General features: G+C 54.2%; 2 protein-coding genes across 8 annotated transcripts; one reads left to right on the forward strand and one right to left on the reverse strand.

Annotated features, from left to right (window-relative positions):
• Positions 1 to 239: 239 nt before the first annotated feature.
• Positions 240 to 13,369, reverse strand: TEPSIN (TEPSIN adaptor related protein complex 4 accessory protein). 5 transcript variants are annotated; one of them, XM_066237730.1, is made up of 13 exons: positions 13,152 to 13,368; positions 11,501 to 11,573; positions 11,145 to 11,236; positions 10,907 to 11,000; positions 7,879 to 8,009; positions 7,654 to 7,732; positions 7,475 to 7,546; positions 5,886 to 6,089; positions 4,898 to 5,072; positions 4,674 to 4,787; positions 4,480 to 4,558; positions 4,163 to 4,297; positions 242 to 3,164 (listed from the first exon to the last, which is right to left on the reverse strand). In XM_066237730.1, exons 1-13 carry the CDS (start codon positions 13,188 to 13,190, stop codon positions 2,616 to 2,618), a joined length of 1,836 nt encoding a protein of 611 aa, XP_066093827.1. In that variant the 5' UTR covers positions 13,191 to 13,368; the 3' UTR covers positions 242 to 2,615. The 5 variants fall into 5 exon arrangements, with proteins under 5 accessions (XP_066093830.1, XP_066093829.1, XP_066093831.1 ...); XM_066237731.1 differs by having other exon boundaries at positions 243 to 3,164; positions 7,879 to 7,946; positions 13,152 to 13,367; XM_066237732.1 differs by lacking the exon at positions 7,475 to 7,546 and having other exon boundaries at positions 241 to 3,164; positions 13,152 to 13,369.
• A 114-nt stretch (positions 13,370 to 13,483) lies between these two features.
• NDUFAF8 (NADH:ubiquinone oxidoreductase complex assembly factor 8) lies at positions 13,484 to 16,148 on the forward strand. 3 transcript variants are annotated; one of them, XM_066237747.1, is made up of 4 exons: positions 13,484 to 13,623; positions 13,774 to 13,884; positions 14,439 to 14,517; positions 15,770 to 16,148. In XM_066237747.1, the coding sequence occupies exons 1-3, from the start codon at positions 13,540 to 13,542 to the stop codon at positions 14,511 to 14,513; spliced, it is 270 nt and encodes an 89-aa protein (XP_066093844.1). In that variant the 5' UTR covers positions 13,484 to 13,539; the 3' UTR covers positions 14,514 to 14,517; positions 15,770 to 16,148. The 3 variants fall into 3 exon arrangements, with proteins under 3 accessions (XP_066093844.1, XP_066093845.1, XP_066093843.1); XM_066237748.1 differs by having other exon boundaries at positions 14,443 to 14,517; XM_066237746.1 differs by lacking the exon at positions 14,439 to 14,517.
• Positions 16,149 to 17,432: the final 1,284 nt, after the last annotated feature.

Genomic DNA, 17,432 nt, shown 5'->3' on the forward strand with positions numbered 1-17,432 from the left:
CTCGGCTGCGGGAGGGGAAGAGAGAGACAGAGAGGAAGGAGAGGGGGAGGGGTGGAGAAGCAGATGGGTGCTTCTCCTGTGTGCCCTGGCCGGGACACTCTACCACTGAGCCAACCGGCCAGGGCTGAATTGATGTTTCTTGCTCCTCTCCCCTTCTCTCTCTCCCCCCTCTTAAAACAAAACAAAAACAAAACATTCCCCACAACAGATTATAGTCTGGGCCTTAAAACAAACTTTAATAAAAGTTTGAAATTTTTACAGTAAAATTTAAGTCATACAGAATGTTATCTTACTATACCAATTAAAATAGTAATAGTAGGAAAACAAACTTTTAAATAACCCATTGGAGAAAAAGGAAGTCTCAAGAGAAATTAAAAAGTATTTTGAACTGAATAAAAATAAATTGAAGTTCATGGGATGTAGCCAAAGCAGCACAGAGGAAAATTAGTAGCATTAAAATGCTTATATTAGAAAAGAATAAAGGTCTCAAATAATCTAAGCTCCCACCTTAAAGAACTAGAAAAAGAATATAAACACCACACTGGCCCTGGCCAGACAGCTCAGTTGGTGAGAGCATTATGCCAAAGCGCAAAGGTTGCTGGTTTGATCCTCGGTCAGGGCACACACAGGAGCAGGGCGATGTTCTCTCTCTCTCTCTCTCTCTCTCCCCCCTTCCTCTCTCTAAAATCAATACAATAAACATTAAAAAAACAACAACACACTGAAGGCAGTAAGAGCAGAAATCAATGAAGTAGAAAACATAAAAGCTGTAGAAAAATAAAACCAGAAGTTCTTTGGAAAGATCAGTAATATTAATAAACTTTTAATCAGACTAATCAAATAAGGAAAAATGGTCAATATCAGAAATGAAGAATGGAACATCATTACAGACCGTACAGAAATTAAAAGAACAATTTGATACCTTTTATGAAATAGTTTTACGCCTGACCTGTGGTGGTGCAGTGGAAAAAGCATCGACCTGGAATGCTAAGGTCACCAGTTCGAACCCCCGGGCTTACCTGGTCAAGGCACATACAAGAAGCAAGTTGATGCTTCCTGCCCCCCTCCATCCTTTCTCTCTCTTTCTCTGTCTTCTATATAAAGTCAATCAATAAAAGAATCTTTAAAAAAAAAAAAGTTTTACTACAGAGTTCTTGGATTTTTTTTTTTTTTTACAGGGACAGAGTCAGAGAGAGGGATAGACAGGGACAGACAGACAGGAACGGAGAGAGATGAGAAGCATCAATTATCAGTTTTTTGTTGTGACACCTTAGTTGTTCATTGATTGCTTTCTCATATGTGCCTTGACCGCGGCGGGCCTTCAGCAGATCAAGTAACCCCTTGCTTGAGCCAGTGACTTTGGGTCAAAGCTGGTGAGCTTTTGCTCAAACCAGATGAGCCTGCGCTCAAGCTGGCGACCTCGGGGTCTCAAACCTGGTTCCTCAGCATCAGTCTGATGCTCTATCCACTGCGCCACCGCCTGGTCAGGGCTTGGAAATATTTAAGAAAGAAATAATACCCATCCCTAATTTGAGAAAAGTCCTCAAAGTGTACCCCTTATTAACACTACCTCATTAAAACACATGCAGGAAAGACAAGCACAGGGTTCAGCTTTGTGAGACAGCGGGGTTTATTCAGGAAATGTCCTGGAGCTTCTCTGCAAGGCTGCCCTGTATAGTCTGCAGGAAGCAGTCATGGCAGAGGGAGCTGATGTGAGTCAGTGCCCCACCCTGATGACCCAGGTGTGTGGCTGTTTATTGTCCCTGAGGAGGTAGGGTTCTGAGCTCAAAAACAAACATCCAAGCAGTGATTCCAAACCCACACACACAAGACAACCTTGCTTCTGAGGACAAGACAGGCAGAGGTTTCTCCAAGGGACCCCCTAAGGCCCTGTCACTTGCCTGCGCATTGCCATAGGGACTCAAGGCCAAAAAGCCAGCCTCTGGTGGGAAGGGGGCAGGGGGAAAGAACCAAGGGTAGCCTCCTCTCTGGGCTTGGGCTCAGTCTGCAGATGGGCCCTTAACCTCTCCTCCCAACATGTCTCCCCCAAGGAGTTGGGTGCCATTCTGTGCTCTGCTCGTGAACTTGGGCAACTAGGGGGGATCTGGTCTCTGAGCTTGATCACCAGGATCCCCTCCTGTCCTGTCCCCTCCAGGAAGGCCATGGGACACCCTCTGTCCTACTGAGTGTCTGCAGATGGGAACAAACATACAGTGTGCCCATGTCATGAACCAGATGGCTATGAGGCAGGAGGCCCAGCAGCCTAGGGCCCACCAGCTGCCAATTTTAATAAGGGCTTAGCTCCTGATACTGCCCAGAAACCAGCTGGGCTGTGTGTCCCGCCCTGCCTGCTAGTCCTGTGAGCTGCTCCCCCAGCTATTACACCCCCAAGAAGGGCTGTCATGGTTCTGGCTAGTTGGTGGGCTCCTGCTCATTCCTGGATGGCTCGTTCATGCCAAGCTCACCTGGCTGGGTAACTCCCTGCACCAAGGTGAAGGAAAGAGGCTGATGTAGATAGACACCTGGGGGCTGAGGGCAGAGGGGACAGTGTTGAGCCACGGGGTCCTGGGAGTCACAAGACAGGGAGACTCTGTATGTGGCTCAGTTCCATGAGGTCATGAGTTTAAGAAGGCGAAAGCTGACAACTCTGAGCTAGGAGGCTCTTTGGCTGCTACCATCTGTGATGACACCCACAGGGACTGGGGGAGCTCCTCCACAGCAGGCCCAGCCTCCACCAGGCGGGGACAGGCCACCAGCTCCATGCCAGCAAACAAGGAGCTGTGGCCACTGCTAGCCACCGGGCTCCACAGGCAGCTACTAGGGCCTGGGCTGAGCTCTGTTCCTCCATTTGGGGTATCCGTGCCTGATGGGGCCCCCTCAGGTCTGGCTTCCTGCTCTCTGGAAACTGCCTGTCTGGTTTTGGCCTCCTTGCCATCCCCGAGGGCTGGGAGGGGGCACCCATCCAGGGGCAGAGGGGCTCTAGGGTCCTTGGGCGAGAACAGGGTTGAACTCAGAGACTGGAGAAATGCCTGGCCCCTAGCAAAAGTAACAGCTTCGGTCAGCAGGTCAGACGGGCCTACACAGGTGGCTGCAGGGCTGGACTTGGCCAGAGGTCTCTGGACGGAGGCACACTGTCGGCAGGAGGCTTCAAAATGTCTTAGGATCTGGACAGTGGGAGAAGAGGGAAATTGGTGAGGGTCCTTGTGCTCCCGAGGCATCACGAAGGCACAGCTCTCTCTAGGGCCCTCCTCAAAGCCGCTGCCCAGACCAGGGCCAACTCTATTCACAAGTGACCCCCTCAATGTCATCCCACCAAATTAGAGGGCTGCTGTTGACCTTGAGCTGCTTAAACACCAGGCCACACCATATATGCCAACAGATACACGCCTGTGGCCTGCTCTCCCACCTGCTGTCACATAAACAGCATTTTTCCTGCCACTGAACAAGCCAGTGCAGGGAGAGGCAGCCCCACAGAGGGAACAAAGGTGCTTTGAACCATTGCTTTTTAGAAACACCACTGTGACACCCCACACCATATGTGTTTTGTGTATTACACCCTCACTGATGCTTTGATGAAAGACAATTTAGGAACTGGCAACTAAGGACTTGAATTTTCGTAGCCACAGGAAATGAGAAGAAGCTTGAAGGATGCCAACAGGCAATTAAGTGTAGGGCCCAGCATGGGGGTGGGGGGTGGAGTGAGAGTCCAGGCAGCCTCCACATAACGCAGGCATAAGCGGGAAAGGAACTCAAATGAATGCAACAGGCTCTGCTCCTCAGGAACGGCAGATCTGGGAGCCAAGCACAGACCTGTAAATTGTGACATGGGGTGGAGAATAGCAGAATAAACCCGTCCAAGCAGGAGGGCTTCCTGCAGGAGGCTGCACATGAGCTCAATCATGTGGATAAGGAAGTCACCAATAGGGCAAGAGCTGCTAGGCAGGAAGGTGGGCGAGCTTGGGCAGGGGAGGGTCCAGGATCAGGAAGAGGGGAACAAGCTTAATGTACCCCAAGCAGATGTGAGATGGGGCCCCAACTGCTGTTCTAAAGGCACAACCTGTCCCAGGAAGCAAAGGACAGTGATGAGAGGGATATTTCTGAAAAAGCCTGATAGAATGGGGTATCCCCACACCCACTCTTCTGGCCCCCAGCTGTTGCTCACCTTGGTGGCCTTGTTGGTCACAGGTCCGGGGCTGCCCACACTGAGCTCCTGTAGGTGTGGCTGGGCCAGAAGCAGGATGTGCTCCTGGGAGAGCAGGTCTGCAAACCCCAAGGAGGCAATGGCACCCAGAGTTCTCTGCAGGGTGGACAGGGGGCTGGGAGAGTCAGCTGGCTCTACCCCAGAAGGCCTGAGTTCCCAGGATCCCCTATGCAGCCCCGCTGGAACCCTGGGTACCAACCCCCTCCCTCCTATCTCCCCAAGGCAGGCGCCAGGGTGAAGGTCACAGTGCCCCATCCCCACATTCACGTGGCTCTCACCATCTGCACACACTCGCTGGTCCCACTCAGGTGGCAGATCAGCAGCTCAAGCACAGCCTCACAGTTGAGCAGCCCACACCTGCGAGAAGGGGTACCTGGGCAGGGTGGGCAGCTGAGGCCCTTCCCTAAGTGGACAATGGGAAGAAGGGCAAGGAGGGGGTGTTGAGAGGGCTGGGCATTGGTCGAAGGCTCACTCTTTGATGAAGCGCTGTGCCTCCTCTTGGCTCAGGAAGGCGCGTGGCCCCTGTGTCACCATGTGGACCAGGCCTAGTTCCTGTTGGCAGTCGCTCAGGGTCATGGCATCGACCCTGTTGGGGGCACAGCAGGTTAGGGTGGAGGCCTGGCCCTCACAGGTCACACCTTCCACTGGGATGGGATCCTGGAGAAGTACATGGAGGGGCCCATGGTGCTTGCTCACCTCTCGGCCAGGTCACTGGGTGCACAGCTGACCCCCGAGGGGCTGTCGCTGCCCAACCAACTGCCTGAGTCTGAGGCCTTGCTCCAGCCATTCTCCTGGGAAGAACTATGAGAGCCAGGGCTGCTGTGCTGCTCGTCCCACCCCCCACCGGCCTGTCCCGGATGATGTCTTCTGGCTGGAAGAAACAGTGGTCACAGGTCAGAACAGAGGACCTCAGATTGGCCTCACACCTACTTCTCAGGGACCCCAGAAAGAACCAGGGATGGGTACTGGGTCCCAAGATGTAGCTAGGGTAGCCGACTGGGCTCCAGCTCCAAAAACACCAGGATGAGGAGCCCAGGGGCCAAGTGGGGTACACCCTCACACAAAGGTCAGGTGGAGACACAGCAGCTCTGGGCACCAAGGCTCTCACTGTGACCCTTGCCCCTCAGTAACACCTGTCCCCCTTCCTGTCTTGTGGTACATCATTCTTTAATCGACCTGTGCTGCTGATCGCCACTTCCCCCACTAGGACACACGCACCCAGAGGCCAGCTGTGGCTGAGAGCCCGGACAGGTACAGAGCCACCCGAGTGTGCTGGGTGAGTGGATGAAAGCTGTGGCCGGGGCTCCTGTTCCAGCATCTGAGGAACTGGGACCCTCAGGGAGCTTCCCCCCAACCAGGGCCATTCCACTCAGCAGCTGGCAAGAAAGAGTCTGGATACTGGGAGTTAACACTGGGCAATGGGGCAGCACTGGTCTGCATGAAGCCACAGAGGTTATAGGGAATGTGCATGACATGGGTGGCGGGCTGGGCATGGTTCCTGCATGACCTATTGAGTAACTGGCAGCATGTCGGAGGGCAGCGAGTCCCCCCCCTCCTCTGCCCTGAGTTGGAACCTGGGCTCTTGCTGGAACCTTGTTATGTGCTCTACCTGGCCCCAGCAGGTGTCATGAAGATGCCCATGGGAGGGGAAAGCCGGACCCCAAAGGAAGAATCTCCCCGATACCTCGGGTGCCACGAATGGCTCCAGGTAGTGGGTTCCCAGGCATGTGGTAGCCATGACTGGCTGGAGGCGTTACCACAGGCTGGTAGGCATTACTCCGAGACAGGGGCCCCTGGATACTGGTGCTCTCAGCCTCAGGGCGCACAGCATTGGCCACCACTTCTGCGGCCTTCTGGATGGTGGAGAGGAAGGCTTCACCTGCAAAGCCTGCACCAGAGGGACAGGGAAATGGCATCAGCCCCTCAGTCTTGTCCCTCAATGTCCTCCCAGGATGTGAGTCCCACAGCTGCTCCCTGCTCAGGGCTCAGAATACGAGCTGCAGTTACAGAGCAAAGGCCATGTGGCATAAACCTGGGCCCTTCCAGAAGCTTCTCAGGAATTCTTCAGTATACCTGCAGGCCCAACAGAGCTTAGGACAGAGTTACGCCTACCCTGGAGCAAGAGTCCTTCAAAGGAGCTTGTGCAGCTACTCAACCTCCATGGCCAAAGACTCACAGCCAGTGCTGGGGGCAGGGGGCTTCCTATGTGATTGCCCTTTGAGGGTGAATCCAAAGTAAGAACAGGTGACACCTCCCAGGCAGACCTACTCCAGGAATCTGTGCCTCAGAAGGGCCAGGGGCTGGGGCCAAGGGTCGGGACCACAAGGGTCAGTTAGCACAACAGCCGATTCAGCCCTGAGCCCATGTTGTTGGGTAAAGTACGTTTGTAAAATGTGATTTTTACGTTTGCTCACTTTGTTAAAAATGGTGCTGCCCACATGAATGGTGCTGCCCAGGTGAAATTGCTAATTACCTTCCACTTGGGAAGGGTCACTGTTATTCTAATGTGTGCTGGAGGAGGGGTCTTTGTGAGCCCAGGTAGTTTTTTATTATTTATTTTAAAATTTTTTATTTATTTATTTTTAGAGAGGAGAGAGGGAAGGAGAGAGAGAGAGAGAGAGAGAGAGCGCGCGCGAAAGGGGGGAAAGAGCAGGAAGATCAACTCCCATACGCGTTTTGACCAGGCAAACCCAGGGTCCTGAACCGGTGACCTCAACATTCAAGGTTGACACTCCATCCACTGTACTACCACAGGTCAGACCCAGGTAGTTTTTTAGAAGGAGAAAAGGAAGAAGGAAGCCAAGATGGCAGGGTGCTAAAGGAGGAGCCAGTTTGTGCAGAGAGAACAGAGAAGGTGTGCAGATGGGGAACCAGAGGTGACTGAGGCTAGTGGGGACCTTTAATTCTAAAAAAAACCAGATGAGTCAGTGGCTTTGGGAGCCCTGAATGGAAAGGGAAGTGTTTTCCCACTGTGTGTTTACTCGCCGGCCGGTTGCGAGGCTAGAATAAAGGACTGGCCCACCATTTTTTGGCTCTGCAGTTTCTTTACTGTCTGCCCGAATCTAATGGGAACCTGCACGTGCCTGGCTGTGACTACTAGCCATATACACCATGCAAGGTTCATGTGGCCCACATGGACCTTCTGCAGGCCTCACACACCATCCTGGCCGACTGGGCTGGTTGTGTCTACTTCTCATGACCAGTGTTCCTGCCCTAAGTCACCTGCCACAGCCAGCCCCATCCCTGTACCCTGAGAGCCCATGCAGCACTCACCTGTGTGGCCCCGCTCCTTGCTGTAGCCAAAGCCCTGGAGGGCGCTCTGGGGCCTGGATTGGGAGCCCATGCCTGCGGGAGGATCTAAGTCACTCTGACACCGGGGAGGGAGAGGAGGTCCAGACACTGCTCCACCCTGCCCTGCCAGGGAAACCCCTGGATTATACAAGGTCACGTACCTGCTGGAGGCAGGGTCCTGTAAGGCTGGGAAGTAGGTAGAGTGGACAAGTTGTCCAAGAACAAGGTGCTCCCCAAGTCCTAGACAGGAGGTTAGGGCACTCGATGTGGCTACATGTCCAGCTGTGACCCCCACCCCCCACCTCGGAGAGCCCCCACACAGGAGATCTGGTCCCATAGCAGGAGTACAGCTGGGGTCCTAGGGGTGACCTTGGTCCTGGGCTCACCTGGGCAGCTGCCCGCACTTTCTGGTACAAGCTGTTCCCATGGAGAGGATCCGGGGGCCCCGTGAACACTGCAGGGCAGGGAGGGGCAGGGCTGAGCTGGGCACTGTGGCTGAGATACAAGGTTGGAGCCCCTCCCCCCAGCATGGTAGGTTTCACTATCCCAGCCCCTCCCCCATGATCAGCTCTCTCCCTCCATCCCAACACTCCCATTAGGTCTGACCTTGAATCCCTCCTGTGACATCACTTATAGGTCAAAGTCCCTTCCCCACCCAGAAGTCTGGGAAAGTCCCCCTTCCCTGAGCACCTCTGCTCCTTAGACAAAGCCCAAGGAGCCCCATAACCCCTCCTTCATGACCCACTGCTATACACCACTCTACAGAGATGTGCCACCACAGCACCTGGGCCCCCCTTGCCAGCCCCTGCAGCAGCAAGGCCTTCAGAACGTCACCATGGTGACTTCCCACCCCATTGCTGTCTCTGCCTTAGTTCCTCATCTTCCACCTATCTGCCTCCTTCAACTCACTCTCCATCCAGAAGTAATAGGGAGTCTTGTCCAATTCAAAACTTCTCAAAAGTTCCCAGAGATTTTAGGATAAACCTCAAGTTTCTTGCCTGACCAGGCAGTGGTGCAGTGGATAGAGTGTCAGACTGGGATGTAGAGGACCCAGGTTCAAGACCCCGAGGTCACCAGCTTGAGCGCAGGCTCATCTGGTTTGAGCAAAAGCTCATCAGCTTGGACCCAAGGTCGCTGGCTCGAGCAAGGGGTTACTCGGTCTGCGGAAGGCCCCACAATCAAGGCACATCCGAGAAAGCAATCAATGAACAACTAAGGTGTCGCAATGCGCAATGAAAAACTAGTGATTGATGCTTCTCATCTCTCCGTTCCTGTCTATCCCTCTCTCTGACTCTCTGTCAGTGTAAAACAAACAAACAAACAAACACCCATCAAGTTTCTTATCACAGGCTGAAAGACTTCCTGAGCCCTTCCCCAACCTGGACATGTGGGAGACTGCGAGTTGACAAAAATCTTAAGCCAAAAGGATAAGCTCTTCCCCACAAATCTCTATTTGATTAAATTGCTAAAGGCTATGTCTTTCTCCCCACCTCCGTGCTAGTTGTGAGGCTGCTGGTATTCACTCTTCCCATCCCCCATGTCCCTCTAAGAGACTGGAGGCAGTTTTTTTACCCTTTGTTTTGTGAAGTTAAGATATTATGCAGGGTGGGGGTTTTTCACACTTGGGAGAATTCTTGATTTGCCTCAGAAATGACTTTGCATCTGCAAATGACTTTTTTGTTTTGCAAATGAATTTTCTTTATACTATAAAATAAAGCTTTTGGGGGTGAAGGCTCAGTTCTTGCAAGCTATCAGCTTGGCAGGAGTACTCCTGATCCCATTCTGTTTCTTTCTGTTTATTTCTTTTTTTCTGTGTTTATTTCTTAATCCCCTGCGGTTCTCACTCAGGACTGGGCCTTGTTCTGGAGATGGCTACGCCACGTTTCTGCCAAAAAGCTTCAGGTTGCCTTGGGGCCTTTGCACATGCTGGAGCCCCCACAACTGCAGAAGCCTCACTCAGCAGAATCCTTTCAGGCTCAGTCTGAGTGTGAGAGCAGGGCCTCCCTGTGTCCTCATAGCCAACGCACCTCACTTCCCACTCTGTAGTGCTGGCTTCACCTGGCAGCCCTCACTGTGCAGACGAGGCCCATGTCCCCAGCCAGGGCTGCCCACAAGAAGCTGAACCAGCAAGTGAACGGCGAGCACCTTCCTCACAGGGCCCAAGACTTTCAGCCCCTCCTGTGTGTGAGTACAGCCATCCTGACCATCTCTCTGTATCTCTCCCACCCCAGCACCACCATACCCTCCGTTCCTAGTGGCAACAATAGCCCCACACAAACCTCTCTGGGCACTGTCACCCTGGGGGTCATGCTGAGAGCACATGGGCCACAGGTGACAACTGGAGAGATTTGGGTGCCAACAAAGAACGATGGTCACCTAAAGGTTTCCAACAAGCTAGGAAACAAGGGTCTCCCACAACCAAGAAGTGGCCAAGAGTGGCTTGGCCCCTCCCTGGTGCTACCCTCTTTGGACAGCCTGGGCAAGGGTGGTCCTCCTTTTTTTTTTATCTCCCTCTCTCTTCAGACAGCCTGGGTGAGGGTGTCCTCTTTCTCCCTCCCTCCCTTTCTTTTTTTATTTTTAATTTACTGATTTTAGATAGAGACAGACAAACAGAAACAGCAATCTTTCCTGTATGTGTCCTGACCAGGAATCAAACCCACAACCATTGGATATAAGGAGAACACTCTAACCAACTAAGCTATTCAGCCTGGCCTGGGTAAGAGCTGTTCTGGCCTTGGGGCCAGGCCTTTCCAAAGATTCATTCAGGGCACATGTTGGGGTATAGGGATGGTGTGCCCCCAAGACTGACCCAGGGCAGTACTCCCACACCACCACATGGAAGATCTCAGGCCATGTGCCCCCAAATCTTGTTAGGGAGAGAGATGCAAGACAAATCTTGGTCTGGGGGGTGAGGGATGGGGCTCCACCCAGACATACCTGTCACCTGGATCAGGCCAGGCCAGGACCCTCTCCCCAGATGGCCTCACCTGTTCTTCCCACAGCCCTCCTCAGAGCAAAGGCTTCCTATGCTCCTTCTGTCTAGGGCCCTGGGGAGGTGCCCTGGGGAGGAGAGCCCGTGGCAGGGGAGGGGACTGTGTGCTCACGGAGCACCTACTGTGTGATTGCTAGGCATCAGAACAGACAGACAGGAAAGGTCCAGCCTGCAAAGGCCGGCAGAATACAAACAGAAACAGTCACTAGCACCCACATAGTGAGAGTGGCAGGCAGCACAGGGCACAGGAGGAGGGGGACTCAGAAAAAGGACACAGTTCAGGCCGTTTCAGAAGAAGAGGGCCCAGAGCGGGAGCAATGGTGAGGGTGAGTCCGGGAAGTAGGGGCTGCACATGGTTAGGGACCTTGGGCTGAACCTGACCCTGGCCTCCCTCCACCCTGCTGCCTCCCTCAGGGCTATACCTGCTGCTTCCTGGATGAAGGCCGAGTTGTGCTTGAGAATGAGCAGGAAGGAAGAGGAGCCATGACCACACAGATGGAGCAGGATCTTAAGCACCTGGGGGGACAGGCACATGGGGTAGAGCCAGGCCCAGAGGGTACCCCCAGCTGTATCCCTCTCCTCCCATCTCACCACCTGCAGGTGTGAGCTCAGGCCCTGATCTGAACCTGGAGGGTCTGCAGGAGCAGCTCATGGCCTCACCTTAAGCTTCACATGGCCAGAGCCATTGTGCAGTCGGTTCAGAAGATACTCCAAGAGGCACTGGCTGCTGCCCAGGGACTCGTGGGAGATTTCTGGGAGGCGCTTGGGTTAGGGAAAGAGCAAACTGACCCTGGGCCTCACTATCACTAAAACTCTCAGTGCATCCACCCTGCAAGCAACCAACCCAGGCCCTGCTTTCAGGAACGTCAGACTTCTAGGGCATCCTGGGCTCTATATCATCAGTAATGTTGCTTTCAGACCCCATTCACATCTGGTTACTCTGGTGAAAGAGCTAGAGACCCCCCACCCCCCAGGATAGAAGCCCAAGAACCCAATATGTGGACACAGGAGGATACTGGCAATCTCCTCAAACAGGTAGCCCGGACATGGCACGTCATCATCTGATGTTCCCTTCAGGAGAATCGGGAGCTGAAAAGCAGCAAGAGTCCTGCCCATGAGTGCCCACGAGTGGCTATTGTACACAGGGGTGAGCCCACAGCCACCAAAGTGGGTCCTGGGGCACCAGTTTCCACATATCTCATCGTTGTCTCGCCAGCTGGCGAGGGACCCCAGAGAAGACATCAATGGGGACCCCAGAGAAGACATTAATGGCCCACCAGCTACGGAGAGCTGACAGGAGGAGCCTCCCTTCTGGAAAGTCATGGCAACAGTCCATTCTGCTTGGGTCAGGACGTGACACAGCCCCCCAGGCCTCTATGCTAATAACTTAGCAAGACAATTAAAAGGCACTTTTAATGTACCTATCAACTGGCAAAAGCAAAAAAGCAGGAGGTGAACCCCTTTCCCACTCAGGGGGCTGGAAACGGTCCATTTTTCCCGAGCACAGATCAGCAATGTGACATAACCCCTAGGCCTGACCCACCACATACAGCTCAACTTTGAGGAACAGACCCTACAGAAACAAGCTTCCAGGAGAACAATGGACTGTGCAGTGTCAGTTTATTTGTTAGCACAACACACTCCTCTTCATGTTACTCCTTAGCAGAAGGATGAAAACCAGACACTCGTCCTAAATGAGCCTCAGCATGAGACAGGACACAGGCCTTAGGGCCACTCAGACTGTGCTGGCCACAGATTACAGTTTGAACTGCAGCTGTCCAGTGTCATAATACGTGCCTGGTTGTCACACAAGCCTGGGTGCAAATCACTGACATCACCCGTCCACGGAGACCCAAAGTGGAGGGTCTGTAGAACCTTGACAGGTAAGGAAACATCTGCACTGAAACTAATGGAGGAGGGGGCTTCAAGCACCAAGAAGATGACCCCGTCTCCCTTAAAGGTCCACCTAAGAAAGCTCTGGGCACCAGGAAAATGTACTGTTTACTCTGGCCGATACCTGGCCACAGGCCGGACCTCCTTTCTTGCCGCATTTACTGGAAAGGGTTCACAAACGTTAACACGGAGGACCCTGACTTGGATAACCAGGAGCAGGCAGCCACAGCCAGCCTGGTGACATTCACATGACCAACTCATCACCATTTTTCAGGGAGCCCCACTCGCCCTTCATTCTCCCCTTAAGATGCCCGGTCCTTTGCACAGCCTCGGGACGGAGCTCGGGGCGGCCCAAGGGCAGTTGCTGTTCACCCTGCTCCCCAGACTGGTGGCAGGCCGTGTTTATTCTGAACAGGATCACTAGAGTGTTTTTTTTTCTGCAAAGGTCCTTTAGCAATAAGCGCCCACAGTTCCTTTCCTGCTCAGGTTCTATTTAGGGGCTTGACCGTCCTCAGTGGACCTGACGCAGGAAAGGTACTGACCTGCCCCCGCCACGTACGTGGGGTGATGTCCCCCAGCCCCGGGAGGCGGCGAAGGAGGAGGGGCTGGAGTGGCCAGGAGGGTAGGAAGGAGCTGGAGGGGGCCGCGGGACTCGGGAAGGGCCGGAGCACGATGCCCTCGGCAGGGCCGATCGGGGTTCGGGAGGTGGATTGCTGCGGCTCAGAGCGAGCGGGGGAAAGTGCCGCGCAGCAGGGTCGGGCCGCCCGCACTCACCCGGTGTAGGAAGCTCAGACGGTCTCTAAGCAGCAGCATGGCCGCCACGACGCCGGTCACCTTTTCGACCCCGCCCCGCTTCCGCCAGGCTCGGCACCGCGTGGGTTTGGCCCGGCTGGCCAATCACTCGCGTGGAGTGGTCCCTGAGGTCGACTTCGGTAAACAATTTGAGCCTAAACCAATCCGAAGTCCCATTTTAAAGACAGACAGGCTATCAGCCAATTATAGGGATCTGAGAGACCGCGGTTCCGTACAGCCGCGGTTAAATCTGAAGGCTGACCAATTAGAAAGCTGAGCAAAGGCGATGGGTGGAAGCGTCGACCTATCAAGATGTTGGGCACCGGAAGAGGACGGACCTAAGGTGGTGGCGCCCACGGAAGAGCCGCTCATGACAGGGAACGGAGCCGTATGGGGGCGCGTGCGATGTCGCCTTCGCGCCTTCCCCGAGCGGTTGGTGGTCTGTGGGGCCGAGGTGAGGAGCCGTCGGGCGGGGAAGTGCCTGCGGGCGTGGGGCGGACACAAGGCAGATGTGGGGCACTGACTGGGGGCGGAGCGGGGTGGGAGCCGCCCCGGTGACTCGCGGGGGCAGCCGCGACCGTTTCCCGCGCCGCCCCGCCCCTAGGCCGCGGCTTACGGCAGGTGCGTGCAGGCGTCCACGGTCCCGGGTGGCAACCTGAGGAAGGATCTCTGCGCACAGGAGTTCGAGGCCTTGCGGAGCTGCTTTGCCGCCGCGGTAGGTGGGCGCCTCCCAACCCCACGTCCAGCCCGCCTCGGGGGAGGGACCCGCTGGCCACTCTTCTCTTCTGCGTTCGGTGTTGGGCACCCTCTGGTGCTTCCGACGCTGCACGCCGACCCACAGGCCCGCGCGACTCTGCCACCGCAGAGCCTGTGTACCTGTTAGCGGGGGGGAACACCACCCTCTCTGAGTGGTATTGGGGGTGACGGAATGTGTGAAAGCGCCCAGACCAACCGCAACCCGGACTCCCAACCGCGCCCCAGCGCCCGCTCTGCCTTAGCGACACTGGCGTTCCCTGCTACGTGTGTGCAGCTTCTACCGCCGGGGCACCCAGCCGTACCGGGCTCTCCAGCCAGGTGCCCACTACCCCGGCCAACAGCCTAATTTACAAGGGATGGAGGCACAGCCTATTGGTTACTTATGTTGGCTTTGTCTTCATAACAAGGTTAAGAGAGGTGGAGAAGACTGTGTTGGAACAGTCAGTTTTTTCTCTTGGTTTGGACGCTGGGCTGCCTCCAGCCATTCAACAGCAAGTCTTTTCTGTTTCTAAGCCAGGACATTTCCTGGTCCCTGTTAGATCAACCGCTGTGCCAGTGAAAATATGGTGGAATCATCAGGCCATGTAGGCAGGTAAAGAATTAGTGTCGTGTTTTCACGTTTCCATAAAGGACCTGGAGGAATAGTTGGGAGAGATGTCTCTGGGGAATCTCCCGGGAATTTCAGACAGCAGAGGGAGGGATTGCCTGCCATGAGACTTTAATGACCATGGTCTTGGGTTGGTACCCCTGAACTCACTGGATCTGGGGGTGGGTGCAGTGGCAGAGGTCATCTTGTCAGCATTCAGGGTTTCCTGATGTTCTAGAATCATCCCAAGTGAATGGTTGAGAGGACATTGGATATCTGTTTGTCCAGCTCAAGACAACAGTTCACATATTCATTTTCTGGGGGCTCAGGGAACTCCTGGCACCTTCCTTGTGATTATTAGACAATTGTGGCTGGGACACACTGGCCTCATCCTGCTACCCCAAGTGAGCCCTTTTCACCAACCTCAGACACCTATGCAGGCTCTCTATTAAAGTTGCACTTGTCCCTTGGACTTGTTCCTTATAGCTCTCCCTGAGGAACAGGACCTTCCTCTGTGGTTACTGGTTGAGAGATAAAGGTCAAACACTTCTAGTTACACACAGGTTGTTCTCCACCACCTTTTGTGGTGACTCAGGAATTCCTGGTACAGGGGTCTGGTCATCTGTGACTTACCTTGTGCTCCTTTGCCTCTGTCACATAAAAACATTCCCGCAGGTATGCCCTGCTTCCAGAGCCCTGTGCTGTCACAAGTGTTGTTTTTCACTAAGTGACCTAACTGCAGAACCTGGGAACTTAAGTGTTTCTCAGAATGGAAGATGTGCTAATAAACCCGTTCTTGGCTATTCTGCCTGTAATCCAAGGCTGGGGGCTGCAAGATGAGACAGAAAGGGCTCTCAGGCTGCATCCTGTGAGCCCTGCCCCTGGGCAAGCGTGTCAGCCTCTCTTACCTTGCGGGAGGAGGCCTCGTGCTCTGACCAGCCAAGCCCACAGCCAGGCTCTCTGTAAGGCAGCGGTTCTCAACCTGTGGGTCGCAACCCTGGCGGGGGTCGAACGACCAAAACTCGGGTCGCCTAAAGCCATCAGAAATTATGTATTGTATAATATGTATTTTCCAATGGCTTTAGGCAACCCGTGTTTTGGTCGTTCACCCCCGCCGGGGTCGCGACCCACAGGTTGAGAACCGCTGCTGCAAGGTATTTAAGAGAAGATGGTATTTGGAATGGTAGTGCTCTTTCTTACTTTGGAACCACATCTAACTTGGAAGCAACCCAGTTGGACAAAATACTTTCTTTTCCAGGCCAAGAAGACCTTGAAGGGAGGCCATCAGGAAGGACTGAGGGCACAAAGCCGGGTACCTGGTACTGATGGCCCCAAAGGCCAAGCATTTTGAAACTTGGCCAAGCCCTAAAGTTCCTAGGGCTACAAGGACTGACCCTGTTAGGGTGAGCCATGGGCAGAGGGGGAAGTGGTCTCTGACATCATGCACGCAAGGATCTGGGTTAGAACAAGCTGCAGTGAACCAGCAGTAAAGCCCACACAGGTCTCTGTCCTGTGTGGGTGTGTGCATGGGCCTGGCCTTACCCTGAAGAACCTAACACTGTGAGCTGCAGGACACGCTGCCCTAGGATTCTCACTTTTTAAAGAATTCTCACCAATAAAATATTATGTGACTGTCATGAAGCCTCTAGATGTAACTGCTGGTTTACAGGTCATGTCAAAGATAGAAGACTGAGCCCTGGCCGGTTGGCTCAGCGGTAGAGCGTCGGCCTAGCGTGCAGAGGACCCAGGTTCGATTCCCGGCCAGGGCACACAGGAGAAGCGCCCATTTGCTTCTCCACTCCGCCACGCTTTCCTCTCTGTCTGTCTTCCCCTCCCGCAGCCAAGGCTCCATTGGAGCAAAGATGGCCCGGGCGCTGGGGATGGCTCTGTGGCCTCTGCCTCAGGCGCTAGAGTGGCTCTGGTCGCAACATGACGACACCCAGGATGGGCAGAGCATCGCCCCCTGGTGGGCAGAGCGTAGCCCCCTGGTGGGCATGCCGGGTGGATCCCGGTCGGGCGCATGCGGGAGTCTGTCTGACTGTCCCTGTTTCCAGCTTCAGAAAAATGGAAAAAAAAAAAAAAAAAGATAGAAGACTGACAACATGAGGGAGAGACCACTGTAGGGAACCTGAAATGGGTGATTAATCTAGAATTGGAGGGAAGAGGGGGCTCTTTTGTAGAAGGCAGTGGAGACAACCCAGCAGCTTCTAGACCAGTGAGACTATAGGCCCCCTCCCCCTGTAGGGTCACCCACGCCCTTCCACAGCCTCCTATCCTCTCTAATCCCACAGCTCTCATCCTGAGAACAGTCCCCCAGTGCCAAAAGCCATTGGATTCCAGGGCTCCTGAGTGCCACCTGCTGGGTGCATGGGGCTGTTCCAAAAGCCCTTCCCAGGGGTATGGAGGTCACTCTGTCCTTGGGCTCCATCAGCCTAGTGTTCCTGATCTCCAGCATGGAGGTCCACACTTCTGTTTTTTCCTAAACTTCTGCTCCAAAATTAGCCCAATGTTCCCCAGTTGGTGCAGTCCCAGGTCTCTGAGACATGAGTATCCATCTCAGTGAGATGTGGGTCCCTAGTAGCTTTGGAGGGGCAGCCAGCACCGTTCAAGGGCTGGGGGCATGTTTCACAGCAACCACTGGAATTCAAGACCAGAAACTGGTGAAGTGACCCTCTGCCAGGATGAGAGAGACCTACAGATAGCTGGAGGGGTGGGTGAGCCAGAAAATGGCCTTACCTCTGTCCAGACCTTACAGCTCATACCCAGGGGTTGTGGCCAGCTTAGAGCATGGACTTCTCTCTCCCTGACCCTTCTTCCTGCTCTACTCTGATTTTTGACAGCCTCTAGCATCTCCACTGGGCACACCGTCTCTAGGCACCTCCCAGAACTGTTCCACCAGGTGCTCCTTCCTGCTGCCCTTT

Source organism: Saccopteryx bilineata, chromosome 6 (genome assembly GCF_036850765.1).
Source record: "Saccopteryx bilineata isolate mSacBil1 chromosome 6, mSacBil1_pri_phased_curated, whole genome shotgun sequence".
In the NCBI taxonomy this organism is placed as follows: Eukaryota; Metazoa; Chordata; class Mammalia; order Chiroptera; family Emballonuridae; genus Saccopteryx; species Saccopteryx bilineata.

Coding starts and splice junctions, on each gene's coding strand:
- NDUFAF8 (XM_066237746.1), top strand. CDS start 13,540: ATGACAGGGAACGGAGCCGTATGGGGGCGCGTGCGATGTCGCCTTCGC. Junction 13,624..13,773: donor TGGTGGTCTGTGGGGCCGAG/GTGAGGAGCCGT, acceptor CCCCGCCCCTAG/GCCGCGGCTTACGGCAGGTG. Junction 13,885..15,769: donor GGAGCTGCTTTGCCGCCGCG/GTAGGTGGGCGC, acceptor TTTCTTTTCCAG/GCCAAGAAGACCTTGAAGGG.
- TEPSIN (XM_066237730.1), bottom strand. CDS start 13,190: ATGCTGCTGCTTAGAGACCGTCTGAGCTTCCTACACCGG. Junction 6,090..7,474: donor CAAGGAGCGGGGCCACACAG/GTGAGTGCTGCA, acceptor CCTCTGGTGCAG/GCTTTGCAGGTGAAGCCTTC. Junction 4,788..4,897: donor CCCAGTGACCTGGCCGAGAG/GTGAGCAAGCAC, acceptor TGCCCCCAACAG/GGTCGATGCCATGACCCTGA.